Source organism: Chlamydotis macqueenii, chromosome 1, assembly GCF_036417535.1.
Source record: "Chlamydotis macqueenii isolate bChlMac1 chromosome 1, bChlMac1.mat, whole genome shotgun sequence".
Classification (NCBI taxonomy): Eukaryota; Metazoa; Chordata; class Aves; order Otidiformes; family Otididae; genus Chlamydotis; species Chlamydotis macqueenii.
In genome coordinates this window covers 71,790,587-71,811,919 of record NC_141556.1, presented here as the reverse complement: position 1 = coordinate 71,811,919, position 21,333 = coordinate 71,790,587, and the positions used below count along the sequence as shown (strand labels likewise).

The 21,333-nt window shown below is 35.5% G+C and overlaps 1 protein-coding gene across 1 annotated transcript in view; it reads left to right on the top strand.

Annotated features, from left to right (window-relative positions):
• PLCZ1 (phospholipase C zeta 1) overlaps positions 1-21,333 on the top strand; it is a 54,114-nt gene that overhangs the window by 8,943 nt on the left and 23,838 nt on the right. The window contains exons 4-7 of the mRNA XM_086771933.1: positions 4,744-4,945; positions 6,573-6,717; positions 9,828-9,980; positions 21,056-21,283. Of these exons, the coding sequence (XP_086628059.1) occupies positions 4,744-4,945; positions 6,573-6,717; positions 9,828-9,980; positions 21,056-21,283 (728 nt within the window). The remainder of the gene's footprint in view (positions 1-4,743; positions 4,946-6,572; positions 6,718-9,827; positions 9,981-21,055; positions 21,284-21,333) is intronic.

The window sequence follows — 21,333 nt, the reverse complement described above, 5'->3', positions numbered from 1 at the left end:
AGAGAATGTAAACCAAGTTTAACAGAGTAGAGACCTCAGTCAATTTCCTACAGATGTAATTAAAAATTGCATGAAATAAGAAAGAAGACTTAAAAATCTCATCTAAGACAATGGCTGAACCTGGATTTATGTGACACAAAAATTCAGATGTATGAAGGAGTGTGTAAATATCAAGTTTTAGAAAAAGTTTTCACCAGAAGACAATCGATTATGAGATACAAGCCCTTAGAAAACTAAGCTGCAGCTCAGAGAGCTACTTATTCCAGTATGCACCAGTATTAGTTACAAGTGTGGGTCAGGTGGAAAATCGACTCCCTAGAATGTAAACTGAGAGTAGAAAAGGAATAACTATGTTCTTACTTTAGCCAATGAAATATTTATCTCTTAACCGTTCACTTATAGTATATATGTTTTAGTCAGACATCATAGCCAAATTTCATAGTATGAAATCTCATTTGATAACTTTTCTGCTTTGAGGCTGTTATTATATGGTACTTTTAACAGTTATTGAAAGCTTCCTTCTGCCAATGTAGCAGAGTAACACCTTTGTCTCTGATTGGAAGTATTTCTCATGAGTTCACCCCTAAAATTCCCAGCATATTTCAGACCCATTTCAGTATCTCTTTTGGACAATTAACATAATCATTTAATTACTAATTTGGCTATTAGGATACAAAGAACATCCTTATTTAAACACCAGGAAAACACCTTTTTTTTCCTGTTCCCCAGGCTCAACTTCAGTTCGGGCTCCTGTCCTCCGCACTTTCTAGTCTCCACATCAGTCCAGACATCGCTGTGCCCACCTTGTCATTGTTGCAGGTTCTACTTAGTCCCTTCAGTGAGGAAGGAGGTGCTGCAGGAGTTTGTAGTCAATGTACAGTAATTTTTTTCTGCCACTCCACCTTTCCCACGCTGTTCTTTTGTTACTGCTTCCTTCTTGGTTCGTCTGCTTCAGCATGGATCCTCCACAGGTCTCAGTCCCTTCAGGGCAGCAAACATCTTATGAAAGCTTTCCATAAAGAAAGAAAAATATTCAAAGAAGTTTCAAGATAAATAAGAAAACAGAATGTAGTAAGCTCTAAAAAGCATAGGCATATAATATAATCCAAGTCTTTGAAATAGTCAAGTTACATGTGTAATTCCTCTTTGATATGGGAATATTTGTATATATGGCAGCATTTCTAACTAGTTTTGGTATCTTCATCAGACAAAGATAAGAGAGAGTTCTAAAGAAACTCAGTAGGTTTTCTTCAGACAGCATTGAACAAATAGTACCAGTAATAAAAAATTAAGCCTACCTTTGTCTTAAACTCTAAAACCAGTAATATGAGATCAAACCTACCAAACATCAGATCTCTGAAAATTTATTTTAGCAAGCGGTAGATCATTTATGTTCACATGATGTTCTTTTGCATATCTCAGTTCACAGAACTGCATATGTTGCCAGAAGTGTTAGTGCAAAGGCAATCTCTTTCTGCTTACAGATAGGTCTTATCATTTTACAAACTTGCTTGGAGTTTTGGTAGTTCTCCAGAAACATGATAGTGATTTCAGTCGTAGGCAGTTCAAGAAGAGCAACTACAAATTCCTAAGAAAAAAATTTATAAGCCAATATAATGCAAAGACCTATAATAAACTGTATAAAAATACAAATATTTTTAGTCCATTTGTTAGAGACTTTAGCTGACATTTCACTGAAACCAAAGAGCTTACATATTGACTGACAAAGTAAGACAAATTTACTTTATGATGTTTTCACTTTTAAGGGATTATAGTGATAAGCATGTTTATCTAAACATAAGTTCTCTTCTTGAGAACACTGTAGTTATGTTCTATCAACAACAAAAGCAGCCAGAAAAGCATGACAAATAATTAAGAAAGTAAGCAAAACCTTGGAAACTCAGAATTTTTCACTAGATTAAAACATAAATTTAAAAAAAAAAAAGGTAAGAATTGTTGGTAAATAAATAATTAATTAAATAATTTAAAAAAATAGTTACTGGCCCAACTTGTAATTAAAAGGTAAATACATAGAGCATGAAAAGTAAATTAACCAGAAATGAAAACCTGATACTACTGATGGAAAGCCTTCTCTTCAAAGGAATTAAGTATACAATTCATGCAATTCGTTATACATAAAGCACACGAGATTAATATATTGTTTTGAGCAATATGTAAAAAAATTTGAAACATTTTTTAAAGACCCAGAAAATAGAAACGTAATCCCATTTCCACAACTGTAAAACAATTTAACATGTGCTTGTGGATAAATAAAAAAAAATCAAGACACTAAATCAGATGTAACTGTCGAGTCATCTGGGTAGCAATAAGTCATTCTGCAAATATGTTAGTTAAAAGAAAGACCAAGGCAATTCTTGATATACTACGTAAGTACAATCAGGTGGCTAATATAATTAATGTGACGAGTAAGATCGTAGTCAAAAATATGGAACTAAGAGGGTAGGACATGCTTAAATGACTTAATCAGATCAGTGAAGACAGGTTGATAAATCCTTAAGTTCTTGGAAAATTGACTGCAACAAACTTGGCTAATACAGGTTAGCTTTGAAAACACATGGAGAATGGATGATGAATTGAAAATTGACTGAGGAAGATCTAATGTATTATCTGTTTTAGAAATGGAACATCCAGTGAACTAGACACCAGTCAGTTACCAGAAATGAGTATATAATCACCTCTAAGATGAGTAAGAGTTTATTGGGACATTCCATGAAGAAGTAGAATCCAGTTTTCTTCTAAGAGAAAGAAACAGCACTGGTGAATAGAATAAAAATCATACTTTTTAACATTGTCTTGCATTCTAAAAAGCAAGTTGAGGAAGCAGGCAAAATAACTACATAGTACATAACAACTCATTCGAAAATTTCTCTAAGCTAGTAATCAATAACTTAGAGTAAAAATTAAAGGCTACATCAATCTACAGTTTCACTGAGCATTGTGTTGCGATCCGGAGATCAATTATGTTATTGATAAGCTGGATGATAGAATAGAAATTAATTTTATTAAATTTTGATTTAGGGCCAGAACTTCAAGTATAATAGGAAAAAAGATTAGAAGTGAATGTGGTCTCGGCAAATTGATGATATAGAAAAGAAGAATGGAGTTCAATAAGGAGAAGCATTATGTTCCATTTAGGGCATCAAACATCATGAAGGAAGTTCACTAGATGGAAAGAGTTGTAGAAAAACAATGAAAATTATCAGAAGTCTAAGAAAACCTAACTTAAACAGAAAGATCCAGTGAATTGAATTTGTTTTTTTTTTTTCTGGAAAGCAGTGGTATGAGGGGAAGAGTAATAGCAGTCTTTGTATGTGTGTAAGACTGAAAATAAAGGAGAGGAATAGTACAAAACAGAACAAATATTTTGGACAGCAAGGAAGTGTCAGGGTAGACATTATGGAAAAGTTTCTAACAATAAGATTACTTAGTGCTGAAATGGAATTACTAGGTTATCTATGGATTCTTTATCAACAGAAGTCTTTAAGAAGAGCTTCAACAGGCTTCTGGTAGGAATAACATTTGTATGATTAAGGTCAACAGTGTCTGTTTTTATGATCTCTGAAGGGACTTCACTCTTCTATTTCTGTTTAAAACATTGCAAAGTTTTCTAGTCCAAAAAACTGTATAATTTAGAAATTATTATTTTCTTTGTGTTACCATCATTGGAGTGATTTTAGTAAATCTGCATTTAGATAAAAAACTTTCAGTCTGTACTGATACTGAAGACTGATGATTGTGATTCTTCTAGCTGTATCAAGAATTAACAGGTCACATAAGGGTTTTGGGTTTTGACTTTTTTTTTTTTTTGGCAAAAGTTTCTGTATATTGACTTCTTTAACTTATCATTAACAGAAAGTAATCTTGGATTACATAATACTTAATTATCACTTGCCTACAATGATGATGAAAATAAGGTTATTTTGCAGCCAGAATTGGGCAAAATCCCTGACTAATTCAAAATAGGTTATGTTTTGAAGAAAAGCTGACTTCTGAGATTATATAATTTGCAAAATTATTACATTTGAAGCGTGACATTGGAGCAGCAGTTGGCAGTATAATGGATCTGTTTGTCATTAAATCAGTTAAAACCAAAACAAATTGTCTGACTATCACTGATGTGGAGGCAATTAGCACATTTTGTCATAGATGACAAGTAATATAATAAGCTTGATTTGCAATTCAACTTTGTGGGCAGTCGTTTACTTTGTTTAGATACTATTTTTTTTTAAAATACTTCTAATTTAAACATTATTTAATCACTATTAATTTGGAATTTTCCACCACTAAGGAAGTGATTTGATGCTAGGAATCACAGTTTCTACAAGATTATTTTTACAGTCTCTGTTTCACATTTTGGAGAAGATTTCCTATTCTTTTTATGGAGAAAATTCTCTTTGTGCATTGGCTGGCATATTACTTTCCAATAAGAAAAAACAACAAATATTTTCCTTTTTATTTAATTAAGACTACTGCAAACTCTTCTTACTCTTATTGTGTCCACAGAAGAATAAAAATGTCTCATAATTTTGAACCACAGCAGTTCATCTCCAGAACAGCACACTTCTAATGCTTGTGTTTATATTGTTTCTTATGAAATTTAAAATTGCAGGAAAGTGTAATGCTGAACATTTAGCAATTGGCTATTAAAAATTATGGAAATACACGGATATAAACATGAGTTTAGCTTCACACCAGAGATTTTTTGCTTTCTTTTTTATTCAGTGAGGAAAAGGCGGCAGATGTCATTTGAAGGATTTATAAGATACCTGAGCTCAGAAGACTGTTCGATATTTAAAAACGATCACAAGACCGTCTACCAAGATATGAACCACTCATTATGTGACTATTTCATTTCTTCTTCTCACAACACCTACTTGATATCTGACCAACTAATAGGACCCAGTGATTTATGGGGATATTCCAGGTATTTAGATACTGCTTTTTAAAAATATTTTAAACATTCTTTGACTTTCTAAAAATGAATGCTAAGTCACATATAATCCTACTTGGCAGTAAAGAACAGAACCATCACAGATACAAGTAGAAAATGTGAGAGTGGTGTTTTATTTTGTGCATACACTTTTCAATATATTTGCCAAACCGTCTGTTCATAGTCTGGAGATACTGTATTTTTTTCACTTACATCCCAAAAAATCTACCTCACAGAAAATGAAATCTATAATATACTGCACTGTATATTAGTAAATCAGTTTTTAATCGCAACTTGCCATGCAAAAATGAGTGTAAAATTCCTGGGCATACTCTAATCTGATCAATATACAGCATGTAAGGGCACAGTATGGTGGAGTACCTCAAGGATATGAGGATATGATCAGTGCATGTTGCAGTGTGGTCAATTTAGAAAAAGCAACAACAACAAAAAGTGGGCACTATAGTAGCCAGGAGGGAGAAGAAACTTTGTCTTTGAACCTACAGCATATGAGTCCAAGAGGAGAAGGAAGCCAGGATGCCTTATTGCTGAGACGCATTTAGAAGAAGTGATCAGGGAGGGACAAAATGGGTTTTTTTAATAAAGGCAATACAGAGGGGGACAGAAAGTATGAAGAATTTGGAAGATGAATGTCCAGCATTCCTATCACTTTGTACTACTTTAGTGAAGTGAAAACAGTTGGAACCATCACCTGTCTGAACTTCTTTGTTTTGGTTGTTCTCTGGATATTTTATAATGACTCACAATCATCAGAAACACTACTGAATTTATTTCTAATAGTATTTAAAATGATATGACATTAATATTGCATTACTTAAAGTAATTGTAAAGGGGATAAAACCCCCTCTCTCTTCCTTTTTATTTACTATTTGTGTAAGGAAAATATACAATGCTAATATAAGCTAGAAGCATCTTTGACATATTGCTAGCATGTAAAGGGCAGCATGTGAAAGATAGATTGGTAATTAGGTAAAACAGCCTACAAGAAATGTTTAAATTAGTAACAAGCCAAATATTAGAAATCTAAAACCTTCAAGGGATGCCATTAACATATTAAAAATTAAACCAGAGTAAATTTAAGTCATCCAATAAACTTTACCACTCCCTCTTAGAAATAAAGTGGGGAGAGAACAACTGAATTATGTAAGACCAAGCACAACCTGATTCTGTAAGTGTGATGCTGTTATTTTTAAGTATAATGATTCTCAAACTTGCAGACAAATCCTAGAATAGTAAATTAAAAAGCCCTTTCAAACATTTCTTCTTCTATTTTAAGTAACAATTTGCCATCATTTGAAAATTCTTTTATTTAAAGTTTTGATACTCATTTTTAGTCTCTTAAAGAAGGTTATTCAGATAATCCCTGTTACTTCTTAGTGCTCTAATAAAGTTTCTTCCTTAACATGCCTAAGATGTTGTTTAACAGAAAATATAGCTCTGTCTCATATCTGTAGAGGATTTATTTTCTTTTGTGATGAAAAAGTAGAATTTTTTTTTTGTAATTATTCAATGTGCTTGTAATCAGAAATACAGCAACTTCTATAAGAAAATGTGGTATCTTTCTTTGAACTGTAAAACTGTATCTCTTTTTCTTCTGAAGTGCTCTTTTGAAAGGATGTCGTTGCCTGGAAATTGACTGCTGGGATGGCTCAAACAATGAACCTATTGTGTATCATGGTCACACTTTAACGAGCAAAATTCTGTTCCGTTCTGTAATTCAAGTGATAGACAAGTATGCATTTATGGTATGTATAAATATATATATATATATATATGTTATTTAAAATGCGATGGTGGCTTTAACAAAGTCCATGGACATAGTTGTTGTCAGTGATTCTCCAGGGAAAAAAAAAAAAGAAACAGAGACAGTGCTTATGGCAGTGGGCATTATTGAAATAAATTACAGGAAAACTGTGCTATCTTTCCTCAGTATATTTTTTAAATTTTATGTAAGGGACAGTAAACATATTTCACTGATAATAATTTTAAATGAAACTTGGGGCAAGGAATTCAGAAGATCTTACTCAGGTTGTTAGGTGGAATTCTCACTTGAGGTCATTTAAGTAAGGACTGAGTAAAAAGTGAACCGCTACCTCAGAAACAATCTGATGTTTTACTCCTTCTTTACTTATTTTACTTTTTTTTTTTTACTTCACTTATTCTTCTGCTGCTATTAGTCTGTCCTATATCCTGTGTATGAATTTATGAAATAGAGAAAAATGCTAGATTATAGCTGAGTTTGAGACTTAGTTTTCCATTTCCTCTCTTTTTATTTTGAATTCAAGACATGATCAAAGTTACCATCTACTGCTGTCTTTTTGTCAGATAACTCATTAGAGCAATGTCCCTTCTGCCTGTCTCTGGCAAAGCAGCAAAATCTGGAGAACTTTTGGCACTGTCTCAGTCTTTTGTATAGGTTTCTGGCAAAACTCCTGCTCAAAGTAAGTCCTGAATGACTATAAAGATAACTTGTATTCAGGCCAGCATTATGTTTGCGAGTATATAGAATCATAGAATGGTTAGGGTTGGAAGGGACCTTCAAAGGTCATCTAGTCCAACACCCCTGCAAGGAGCAGGGACATGTCCAGCCAGATCAGGTTGCTCAGAGCACCGTCCAAGCTGGCCTTGAATGTTTCCAGGGATGAGGTATTTACCACCTCCCTGGGCAATCTGTTCCAGTGTTCCACCACCCACCTATCATCATACACTTACATGGATATACACCTATGGATATAGATGTACACCTATCATCATACATTTTTGTGGATTTTTATACATATATATTTATAGCCTTCTCTGAGTTAAGCAAAGGTATATTGTTTTCTGTTCTGATATCTATACAAAATTTAATTAATCTCTGATTTTAAAAGGTAGTGACAGAAATGGTTTTATTTCACTGTTCTTCACAACCCACCAGATATAACTCACCTACCTTTGCTAATATATAGCATATTGTATATAACTATAATACAGAATTAATTTAACAGGCACAAGTTACAATAATATGATAAAATCACAGCAATAGGTAATCATTTGTACCAGCTGTCTATCCAGGCTAAAGTGTGCCTGGATGGTCAATAGTGAATGCTCAGGGGGGAACTGTAAAAACAGGGTAAACATAAAATGGTACTTCCCTTAGAAATTGACAATTTAGATCCTGCTCAAGCAAAGATTTTATTCAGAGTATTTGTTTCTAGTAGCCACCAGTATTACTGGCAACTTACTAGATTTATTTACACAGTCTAAATGGACATGTCTCATTTGAGTTCTTGTCTAATTTTTACTCATTTCCATGTTTCACTTGTCTTACTTGAGTACTGTGATGATAAGGTATAAAGAGCCCCAAGGAAAGTTTGTGATATTATAAAAAAAAATATACGTAGCTTGCTCATGTGAAGGCAATGATTTCTGAGTAAATTTTAAGAATACTGTCAACTTGAAATGTAGTCAATTAAAATCTGCCATAAATTAAAGCAAAAGACTGATTTACTTTGTCAATTGCAATTTTAGAATCTGATTTTACCTTTTAAAACCAAAACAATTATCTCTTTTCATTACAAAACTGTGTAAACAATGGAGGAAATGCTGTACATGAAGCAAATACTGTCCCCCACAAAACAGATAAATGTTTTAAATCTGTGTCACTTACAATAATCTGGTAGCTACAAGTTATGTTTAGCTGAAAGCCAATTTTGCCTCATTTATCATTGTTTTTCAAATTGTCCTGTAAAATTGATTGCAGCCACTAAAAGAGTTGTCACAAAAATACGCCAGATATAAATTTAAAAGTACACAATTATGTCAAAGCTTCGAAGTTCTTCCTATAGGTACATGAAAATTGGAATAATTTTGTTTTCTATTTTTCTTTTCCCTTATTTTCCCTTAGCGAAATTATTTTTCACAAAACTTAGTCATTATTTCTAAAAAATTCCTATGCCCAATGTGGTAATTCCTTGTTGGGATGACTTAGTCAACAGAATTTCAGAGCAGTTCTGATACGAAGAGCTTTCTGGGAATAGCAGATATTAGGTCTGCTGACATGAAGATTTATTTAATTTTGAAAAGCACCTAAATAGTCAACATTGATGTTTTTATAATTTGGAGTGTTTTAAATATCCTTTGAAATTAACCTCAAATTTTTTTTTTCACTTTAGTGTGTCTGGGAGGTTTTAGCTCACCCTCATTTTTTAGCACATGTCATTATAATTCTTCTTATTTCTTTGTAAGTTCATTTGTCAACAAACCCTGTTTCAGACACACAGTAGACAATGCATCATTCTTTAGAAGCTCTGTGTATCATTAAACTTGTGAGAAATTCTGCTTTTTGCTTTCAGATTGTATTCTGCCCTGTGCAATTGAATCAGTCTGACTTTTGGCTGATTTAACACGTATTTTCTCTCGACTTTGTTTACATTCAACATTAATCAGTATGCCTCTAATAAATTATTTTCTATGGATTAGGGGACAAATACACTTCAATATGCGCTTTCCTAAAATCAGTACAGATATTACCTGCTTTCTCTAATGAAGTATTGTGTCTTTCTTAACTGATCTTCATTTATTTCTCTAGTTGGTTTCTTTCATCTCTGTATATGTCTAGCCCTGTTTTAATGTCCCTTAGGTTCTTGAAGATGCTTTTTTTTTTTCTCTTCTTCAATTATGCTTTCTCTTTTCCATCAATATTGTGAGCTTTTTTTATCATGTTACTAACCTGAAACAACTGACCTCTGTTCTGAAAGTTTTGAAAAGAAAGCAAAATACAGATTACCAAGGGGATTTTCGTAAGATATTTTGGGAAATCAAGTAGTTCTCTTTTTACTTATTAGTAAGAAAAGCCTTTAAATTATATTTCCAGGCATCTGACTATCCAGTTGTACTGTCTTTGGAGAACCACTGCAGCCTTAAGCAACAGGAAGTAATGGCACAGCATTTAGAAAATATTCTAGGTGACAAACTTCTTTCTTCAACAATTGGTGATACTGTGGTGACTCAACTACCTTCTCCTGAGGTAATAACATTGCATTTTTCTCTGTGAAATATTAAGAAAAAAATCCGAGTTTATTTACTTATTTTTAAATCTTCTGAAACTTAATTTATGAAACTGTTAATCTAGCATCTGAAATAGACTTCAGGTGGTAACAAAAAAAAATAATTAAACAACACCAAAAAAACTCTATATGAAAAGATCAAAATAGGAAAACCAAAAATCAATCATGTGGATTAATATGGAAGTTTTTGTTTAAAGAGAAACTGTTTTCAGTACAATGCTGAAGCATGTGTTTGTTAAAAGCTAATTTATTAATATCTTTGCAAAGCCTTACCTCTCGCAGTTCACATCAATACAAGTTCTAGTGCTTTGGATGCATTAAAAGTTTTATTTTATTCTATATACAATGTAGTTAAGTAAAGTTTATGGGTTGCAGTTTATTTTATATGCAAACATGGCAGATGTAGTAGTGTGACTTGCTATTTTGAACCATACTTTCTAACGCTGAATAAACCTGCATATCAAAAACTGAATAGTGACACTGAAATTACTCTGTTTTTTTAAAAATTAAACTATTACTTAATATGAATTGAGTTATCATAGTGTGGTTCATCTACAGTAGTCCTATATTGGAGACATGGCAGTCTAAACACAGAGAAGAGCATCCGCCTTTAAAGAGGGCAGATTTATACACAGGGAATGACTCGCTAAAGATTATCAAAGTACTACTGAATCTGAACTCTGAATCTGAGAGCTATGCAAACACTTGATTAATTTAATTTTGGAAATTTTAAGTTATTGAAACATTGTGTTATAATGAACACATTAAAAGTTTCTGTTGACCTGTAAATCACCATTTTGAGGTTAAACTGAACAATCCCCTTTCCCTCTCCCTCTCCTTTTCCTTCTCCCTCTCCCTCTCCCTTTCCCTCTCTCTCCTCCCCTCCCCTCTCCTCTCCGAAATGAGACTTCCAGTGTTTTACTTTTAAAAGAGGAAAGGAAGTATAAATTTTTAAACATTATGCTTTGAACCAAAACTAAAAAATCCTTAATTTAAACATGTTAGTGTATCTATTTTCTGCTATTTATTTTTGTTCCTTAGATTGAAAGAAATCCCTGAAATTTAAACATGTTGTTGAAATGGAAAATTGAATCTACCTTTTTTTTTTGGTCAATAACAGTGTTGATGGAACTATTTCATTGAGTTACTGCAAAAACATTCTCTCTTCCTCAGCGTGTTTCTCCCCGAGGCAGTGTTTCTCAGCTGGTGGCTTGAGGCCCCTGGGATAGGAAGTCATAAATGGCAATTAGATGAGTGTTGAAACCTTTATTGTAAACTAAAACAAATAAATTCACATTGTTCCAGTCTTTGCACATAGTTTTCTTTCAAGGACAAATTTTTTTTTTAAATCTCTTGTAACACAAATACATGTACATATACAAGATTGTTATTTAGGCTTGTCACTGTCATCAGTGATGTATCTGATATATTTTATACCTTTTTTAACAGTAATTGAAAAAGGATACACCGCAGATGAAAATGTGGGGAGGAAACACTGTCATAAGGAAAGATAACACACAGATGTGTATTTTTGTAAAGATTTTGTAAAGGAAAAAAACGTTTTTGAAGTAGTGTGTTCAAAAAACTTGCTGAAGTATTATCATACTGTTATACTTTCAAAGCAATGTTGTCCTAAATATATTTAATACAACTTAATAAATTTCTCAGTAAGCCAACATATTTTTTTAGATTGTGATATTATGTTTTTGTATCACACTGTCCAATATGACTTTCCAATATTGAAAAATCTTCTGTAAATTAGCAAAAAATAGAAACTGTGTTAAACATGAAGTTTTGTTTCAAAGGTTCTCAAAATATAGCTGCATTCAGTCTAACAGATGTCCAAGGATCATATGTTCTCTGTAGCAAACACAAAATCAGTCTACTGCATCTGAATTGTGGAGTTGGTGAATCACACACTTAAAAATGTTACATTCTACGAGATATGTTACTTACCATATGTTTTCTGTGATATAGGGAATTCATACTTCATATTTCCATAGCTTAGAGCTTTCATAAGTCAGCTCTGTAGAATTTTTCCTGAAAATGCATTGCTGGGTTCCATACTTATTCCTCACTTAAATGTATGCTGTTCAGGTGAGCATCAGTCTACTGAACTTTTAATCCTTCAAAGTTATGTGAGATGTATTCTATATCTATATAAGTTACCTAAATAATACCACTGTCCTCAGCTGATTTACAAAAGCCTGAATTTAAGAAATCATTATATCGATAATGAACAAGGATTAGAATTATCTACACTTATCTTAGCTCCTCTGATCAAGCACGTAAGAAAAATAATTAGGATTTTATTTTGCATGTTAGGCTTTTTTTTAACAACCTCCTTGTAGCACTTCTCAAAGATTTGACTCTGGACTAACCAGTTCAGCCCTCCTTCCCTTTTATCTCAGATTTCTTTGGCAAGGACCTTCAACATCCAACTTCTCCCTGTCACATAAAACTGAAAAACTATTTTATTTTTTTTTTTGTGGGAAATCCTCCTCATCTGACAGCTACTGCTGTTCCTAGTTTTTCTCCTGCTGTGAAGGGGTACATGCAGCTCATACAAGGCTTCCTTTCAATACCCACTTCTCAATGTTCTTCAAGATGTGAATTGAATAGTGCCCTTCTCTGCACATGAAGTGGAATATCACATAATTTCTCCAAACACTTTGTAGAAATATTTGCCAATTATAGGTTCGTATTTAGATCTTGGAGATTTGGAGATCTCCATGGGAATTATTTTCTCCTCTCGTCTGATCAATCCCCTGCTTCCTTTTCTAAGTAGGTTTTGAGTTATAACTTTGTCGGCTGAGATGATTATGTGTGTCTAGAAGAAGGATTAAAATGCAGACCAAACTCAGTCTTAGGTGCTTCCTTGGACCACAGCTCATGCATGATGTCTCTTATAATTGTAAGTCAAAATGAAAATCACAAAGAGGTTCAGAAAAGAAAATTGGATAGCCACTGAAAGCTATAGCACTCTGCTTTTTTTTTTCAGCATCCACTTGCCCTGAAACACAAACCCCAGAAAATTTCAGGAAAAGAGGTTTTTAATTCTTTGACCTCAATCATATCTTCACTGTGTAGCTGACTATCCTAGTACTGTTAATTCCTTGGAATATTACTATATTCTGCAGCATCTCAACAGACAACAGAGGGCTTTTGCACTCTTTTCATCCTTTAGAATCATAGAATGGTGAGGGTTGGAAGGAACCTTTAAAGGCCATCTAGTCCAAACTCCTGCAAGGAGCAGGGACATCTTCAACTAGATCAGGTTGCTTAGAGCTCCATCCAACCTGCCCTTGAATGTTTCCAGGGATGGGGCATCGACCACCTCTCTGGGCAACCTGTTCCAGTGTTCTACAACACTCAGTGTAAAATATTTTTTTTTCCTAATGTCTACTCTGAATCTACCTCCCTCTATTTTGAAACCATTACCTGTTGTCCTGTCACAACAGGCCCTACTGAACAGCCTCTCCCCATCTTTCCTCTTTAGGTACTGGAAGATCACTATAAGGTCTTCCCGGGGCCTCCTCTTCTCCAGGCTGATCAGCCCCAACTCTCTCAGCCTGTCCTCATAGGAAAGGTGCTCCAGCCCTCTTATCATCTTCGTGGCCCTCCTCTGGACCCTCTCCAACTGGTCCATGTCCTTCTTATGTTGGAGGCTGCAGAACTGGATGCAGTATTCCGGGTGAGGTCTCACTAGAGCAGAGTAGAGGGGCAGAATCAACCTCAACCTGCTGGCCACACTCCTCTTGATGCAACCCAGGATGCGGTTGGCCTTCTGGGCTGCAAGGGGGCATTGCTGGCTCATGTTTAGCTTCTTGTCCACCATCACTCTCAAGTCCTTCTTGGCAGCTCAGGGCTGCTTTCAACCCATGCTCTGCGAAGTCTGTATTTGTGCTTGGGATTGCCCTGACCCTCATGCAGGAACTTGCACTTGGCCTGGTTGAACTTCATGAGGTTGGCATGGGCCCACCTCTCCAGCCTGTCAAGGTCCCTCTGCATGGTATCCCTCCCCTTCAGTGTGTCGATGGCACCACACAGCTTGGTGTCATCGGTGAACTTGCTGAGTGTGCAGCAAGCACGCCCCGTATCCACTGAGATAAACTGAGCCCACCCTTGAGCTTCACCAGTCTCTTCTACCATATCTAACCTCTTACCTCCTTCCCATGCAGATATTTTGCCACCCAAAGCAACAGACCTACTACAATCTTCTCCTTGCAGTCTTGGCCACTGTGATGCTTCTAAAGAGACTTAATGAACTTCCTTTAATATTTGCTAGAAAATCAGATCCTTTGAGTCAGTTTCCATGTTAAATTATATTTGGCATCACTGACTGATGCCAGAGCCCTGTGCTGATTGCAAGAGCACTTCTGGATTATGCTGATATAAAGTGACAGAATGTGGTGTCTTGTGCAGCAGTTTGTAGACGAACTTAGAAAATATTAGAATCCTAGAAGTGAGATCAATTTTTTCCTATCCCGCTGAATCCTTCCTCCATATTGGGCTTGACAGCTACTGAAAGAAATAAGTAAGCCTCAAATGTAACACACAAAAAAGAATGTAAGTGTATTGATACTTTTGAAGAAGGTTTGCTCCTCAATTGTTATGCATTATAGTACATCAAACTACCTTACACTGCTGGCATGATATATACATGAACTACTTAGAAATTTTTCATTATTTGCAAATTTCCTATCACAAATTGGAAAGATATACTGATGCATTGCTATCTAAAAGTGAAGTGACAACTATTGTTATTTTACAAGTCATCTTCAATGTCTACCACACAGCTGCAAGATAAATTGCTATGTTGTAGTGATTCAGAAGAATTTCTGGTCACAACCTTGAAGGTTTCCCCATAGTTATTAAATCCATACTATCTAAGTAAAAGGACCTATTTAATAATCTCCTTAAGAAAGAGTCATAGAAGGTCTCCAGTACAACTTTATGGTCTCTGGGCATTTCAAATCCTACTATTAGGGGGAAAATCAACTAACTCCATAGCTGAGACTCCTCCTTCACCTTTTTCTTCACCTGTATCCAGTCAATATACAAAGACGCATTTCCATATGAAGTCACTGTGTCCCCAGAATACTCACTGTTTTCCCAACATGCATCAGTCTGGGTGAACCAAGTACCACAGTCTTTGAGATCTAGCAATAACATTTGAGTTTATGTCTAAGAGATTCATATCGCTACTGCACTTTCTTCCTTTCTCTGTAAAGACCTGTCTCACTGTCGTAGTTCAGCCCTGATCAGGACCAGACTACGCAGTCTCTCTCTCACTCCCCCCACCTTCCTAGAGAACAGGGAGAGAAAATATAAGGAAAAACGGCTCGAGGTTTGAGATAAGGACAGGGAGAAATCCTTAAAATTACCGTCACGGGCAAAACAGACTCGACTTGGGGAAAACTATTCATTTATTACTACAAACAGCAGGATAATGAGACAGAGAACAAGATAACCTCCCCCCACTCCTCCCTCTTCCCAAGCTTAACATTATCTCTACTACCTTCCCCTCCCCGAGCGGCACAGGGGGGAAGAGGGAATGGGGGTAGCGGTCAGTTCATCACACGTTGTTTCACGCCACTGCTTCATGGTTGGGGGAAGAACTCCTTGCATTCCTCCCCTGCTCCATTGTGGGGTCCCACCCCTACACCACAGTCCTTCGTGAAACTGCTCCAGCGTGGGTCATCTCTTCCACGGAGTTCAGTCTCTCCAGAACAGCTGTCCCAGTGGGCCCTCCATGGGCCACAGCCGCCTTCAGGCATCCACCTCCCCTGGTGTGGGGTCCTTCACGGGCTCCAAGTGGACCTCTGCTCCTCCGTGGACCTCCATGGGCTGCAGGGGGACAACCTGCTCCACCATGATCGTCACCACAGGCTGCAGGGGAATCTTGGCCAGGAGCCGCTTTACTCCTCTCCCTCCTTCTGAACTGACCTTGGCGTCTGCAGCCGTTCCTCACAACAGGCTGGTAGATGTCTCTCAGGATCTTTTTTACATCTTATTCACTTCTCATTTCCTTTCCACTTCTTGCAGCCGGGCTGGACCGAGTCGGGCCCAGTCGGCTGCCTGGCGAGAGGCCAGAGGGTGAGGCCTGCAAGGCCCATGAGGCCTGCACCTCCCCCTCTGTGCCTCTGCCCCCGCTCAGCTTCTTCACATCTTCTCTTCTCTTCCTTTTTTTCTGTTTTCCCCTTCTTAAATACGTTATCGCAGAGGCGTTATCACGGGACATTCTGCTACCAATTGGCTTGGCCTTGGCCAGCAGTGGGTCCGCCCTAGGCCTGGCCAAGTCCCCTGAACAAAGGGGAGCGACTTCTAGCAGTTTCCTACAGAAGCTACCACCTTAGGCCCCCCACTACTAAACAAAACCACGACACTCACTGAGAAACTTTCAAAACCTAGTTGTACCTGACTGTCTATGATCTCTGACAAATATGGTCTTACTGCCTATCTGTAATGTCTGACAAAAGGGTAATGGTCTGATTAACCTGTGGCCATATGATTCAATTTTCAGTCTAACCATCTTCAATTTTCCTCTCCCACATCTTTATAAGATTTTACAGTCTTATTTTCTTTTTATTGAAAAAGTAGAACATGAAGATTTTCACTCAGAAATTCAAGATCAAGACTGCTTTAGCATATCTAATTCTGTTGCTTCAATGATGAGACTAATTCCTGTTTTTTTGACCTACAAGTCACATATGCAAATATCTTGACCAAGTCTTTGTATCAGAAAGATCTTTGCTATTTAGCAAGTCAAACATTTCCAGTCCAATGTTTTGCCTTTCAAATCTGTCTATGGCATCTATTGTTTACAAAATTGAGAAGAAAGATGTTGAAAATGTAGTATGCCTTGGTGATAACATCAAAAATAAGGAAATCAGTATCGTTTATCATTAGTTTTCTGGATTCTCTAGGTTGGGCTCAGACTTTTCTCAGTGGTGCACAAACTGAAACACAAGAAATTCCATTTAAACTTGAGAAAAATAATTTTTACTGTGCAGATGGTCAAGCACTGGAGCAGGTTGCGCAGAGAGATTATGGAGTCTCCATCTTGGAGGTACTCAAAACTTAACTGGACACAAGCTTAACTCTTATTGACCTTGATTTGAACAAGGATGTTGGACTAAATGGTCTCCAGGAGTCCCTTCCAAACTCATCCATTCTGTACTTGTATGATATGGCTTCCTGGTTTGACCTTGGACCTTCCTCATCAATTGTCTGACAGTCACTGTACTGCTTCCTGAACTTACCTACCATCTCCAGACCTACTCTACGTATCTTACTGTTGCCCTAGTTGGTGAGGTCATTGCTCCATGGCTTCCCTGCTGTCACTCTCAGCTCCTGGGTGAGCTTGTGCAGCTGCTGACTCTTGCTACTCTCTGACTCTGAATTATTTCAGATTCTTCATCCATGAGCAGCAGGTTTGTTAACAGTATTATTTGCAACATATTTGTGGATCAGTTATAACTCATTTTTTTTTTCCTTAAAAGCCTCTAAAATGCAAAATAATCTGAACTAGAACTTTATTTAAGACTACTGCCAGATGTCTTTTTGATTGTACAGTTGGGAACGTCTATGTGTGTGTGTTCGTGTTTTCTTATGCCTGATGGAGTCCTCCTGTAAAACAGAACAAAACATTGCCAGTTAAGGGTCTTGTTTTTCCATGGGATCTAAACTTACTGCCAACAGTTACAATAGGTCCAGCTTCTGAGCCATTAGCAAATTAATCCTCTCTTTATCTTTGAAGTTTTGTTCCTCAGTGGGACTCTTTCTGATAGATGAATGAGAAATAATACATTGCAAATAGTTTTTAAGGACAGAGTGTTTTTTAAAACACATACACTTTTACTCAGGATTGTGTCAGGTTGTCACTTAATCCAGAAAATTAGTCTGCTAGTGTTACCACTCCCAATTTCCTTCTTTAGATATGTTTTTCCTTTTTTTTTTTTTTGTATTTTTAATAAAAGGACATTTAGAAAAATTCTCTCATGCATTTTGTGTCTACTATAGAGCACAACACAGAACTGGTATTTTCAATATAGGGGACTTCTCACTAGATAGCTATATCATATGAAAGCTTGCTATGAGATAGCTAAAAATGTCCATTTAACTAGAGCTCAGACATTACTGGTGGTATTGATTTAAAGTATCTCAATAACTGTGATTTATAAGGCTGCCACAAAAACATCCATTCACACTTTCACTCAGCATGATTCTCTTCTTGAACCATTGAAGAATGCTAGTATTAGGGTTTTTCTTAACAGTTGTACTTAACAATAGTATCCTGTCATTTTTGTTTAAGATGCATTTTGTCAATGCCTCAAAAGCTTCCCCCATGTTAGACTTCACAGAAGTTGTCACATCTTTACCCTGTATCAGTGTTTGAGACATGAATATAATTATTGAAATAGTAAATTATGTAAAACTTTAAACTGATTTTAACCTTGTTACTTAGCAAGATTTTCAGGATTTGATATTTCTCTTACTAAGCACCAACAGCTGCTCAGGAGAGGAGAAGAGAGAACATGCTCAATTTGTATAGGAAAAGCTGTTCTCTTTTTAGTACTCATGACCCAAACCCAGGGTTTGTTCTTTACATTTCTGAGGACTGAATTTTGTCCATTTTTATGTTAATTGCAGTGATTGGTAGGTGAGTTTGCTTAATCTGTCCCAAAATATTTGTGATTTTGTCTTGGAGTCTTGTATTACTTCAGCTGTTCTGATTTGTGTTGTACATCACATTAACCAGAATGCCTATTTAGTATGATAACTAAGTTTTGTTCATTTAATTATTTAAATAGTTGTTCCAATTGATTGTATTTGGAGGTTTTTGCTTCTGCCAGCCTTGAAGGCCCATTAGGCTTTAGGGAAGATCTATTATGTTTTATATATTTATTTTTTTAGTATGCGTAGAGTTTATATATAAGTACAAAATAAACATGTATTTTTTAATATTTAATATTTTATATTTAAACTAAAAAAGAGAAGTTATGGTGAATGTTCACACTTGCAGCCCATTATCTGCTTAAAAGATTCAGACATTTGTACAAAAGGATACTGTGTGTGTAGCACTGCTGGTTACCAATTAAAGAACTCAAATTTCACATACTCACTGATTTTGCAACCATACTTTTGTCATAAGTTTTTTTTGAAGATCTGTTTGAAGCTCAGACTTAGAATCCATGGTATGTCATTTTCAGTTTCTGATTAGCTTTCAGTGATTTGGATTAACCCTTATTGGAATCTGCTTCTGGACAAAAAACTAACTTATTTACTTCTTGCTAGAGTATTTTCTGTAACCGTTTTTGAAAAGGAAGCTGTATTTTAAAATGTTATCTTTATTTAAAAAAAAATAAGAAATACTTGTCCTCCCTCAGGGTTTTTACATCTTTACTAACAGTTCATAAACAGAATTTTAGAAACTATCTGACTTAAAACATCTTGGCCCCCACAGACTATGGTCTTTTTTTACTTAAATCCAATATAGATATAGGAGAAAGTAATATATCCATAGAAAGGTTTTCCTTCTTTTGTACACCAGGTCTTCTTTTTTTTTTTTTTTTAATTTGTAGAATGAAATCTTACCTATGAATAACAAAATACAGGACCAAAAGTGGATAGAATTGCTTTTAAGTTTTGGGAAATATGAAGATGCAAAGGAAAATTCAGAAAAATATGAGCAGCATTACTCACATTAAAACTCTTCTAAAAATATCACAGGAAAAAAAAATGAATGCTTCAATAAGAAATGAAGAAAATGTTAAAGGGCATCCTTGTTCTGAATCACCAGTGCAGAGAGACTAATCAAATCTTACACTAGCATGGCATTGATAGATATTAAGCATAAGATATCTCATTCCACTGGCACATTGACAAATGACTAATACTAGATCTGAAGTCATAAGGGGATTATCAGCAATGGAGATTGCAATGTAAATAAGTGGAATGTTTATTTCTTTGCCTATGGCTCTAGTTTCTATTATAAAGCTTTGGTTTTATGTGTATGTTTCTATGATCCATGCCTTTCATATGTACTTAATGGATACTTAAAATACAATATTTCATTTACCTTTTATTTAATGTGTAAGTATTTGTTCCTTGTTTCTGTAACCTCCCTGCAGTATAGCCTTCCTTTTCACTATTGCATATGAAACTTAAGGAATATTATTGTGGATTACTTTATCCAAGAACCTGTGTAAGTCTTGCTACTCACTGGCAGTTCCTGTATACAGAGGTAAAGATGAACATCTGCTATGTAATAGCTGGTTTACTATGAATACTATTCCATCAATCCAAGTGATAGGATTCAGGTGCATAGATGAAAGCCATCTTATTATAAATTATAAATTTTAATGATTTTTTTTTCTTACATTGTTTATTATGGAAGTTGAAACATGCTTATTTAAAAACAGAGAAACCGCTTAGGCAACAAATTACCAAACTGCTTTAGTTTCCCTGACCAGGTAAGATCAGCACGTGGATACACTGTATAATGACATAACAACAAAAGTTTTAATTTGCTAGGCTAGACAGATGTGCACAGATGGACTAATCAAGTACAGTAACAAACTTCCAGCAGCTAAAATGATAGCTAAAAGAAAATTCACATTAATATCAGATACATGTCTACAAGTCTACATGTAAAAATGAATTCATGCAAGGCAAAAAAAATGTATCTCCTATGTCCTACCTGGCCACTACCTCTGACACTTACTCAACTTTTACCTTAATCTTGCTCACGGTTCCAGCATCTGTGTATCTGTGTGGTGGAGAGCCTTTGTTCCTGTCATGGGGTTAGATATCGATATTCTATTGTGTACTTTGATCCCCAGATTCTGTTTGTTTTACTTGCTTTGGACGTCTGCCTCACTGATATCTATCTTCATTTCATTGTGTTTCCTCACTTTGTTATATTTAATAAACAGCTTTGAATGTGGGTTAACAATATCTTGATATGAAAACCTACAATTAGTCCATAGGTAATTCATTAATACATTATTGTTTAACTTCTTTTATACAGGAGTTGAAATTCAAAATTCTGATAAAAAATAAAAAAATCGGAACAATTGAAGAAGATACACTCGAGACAGATCTTGACACTCATGCTGAGACAGAAGACATTTCTGAATCTGAAAGTATGTCTGATGAAGATGAGACTGATGAACAAGCTCCTCTTTACCCAAAACGTAGTTCCTTAAAAAGAAAAAGTGAACGCAGACTTTCGCCTCCACCTTCAAAAAAGGCAAAGGTAACTTTTGTCTCAATTTAATTCAGAAAACACATAGATATATGCCAGTT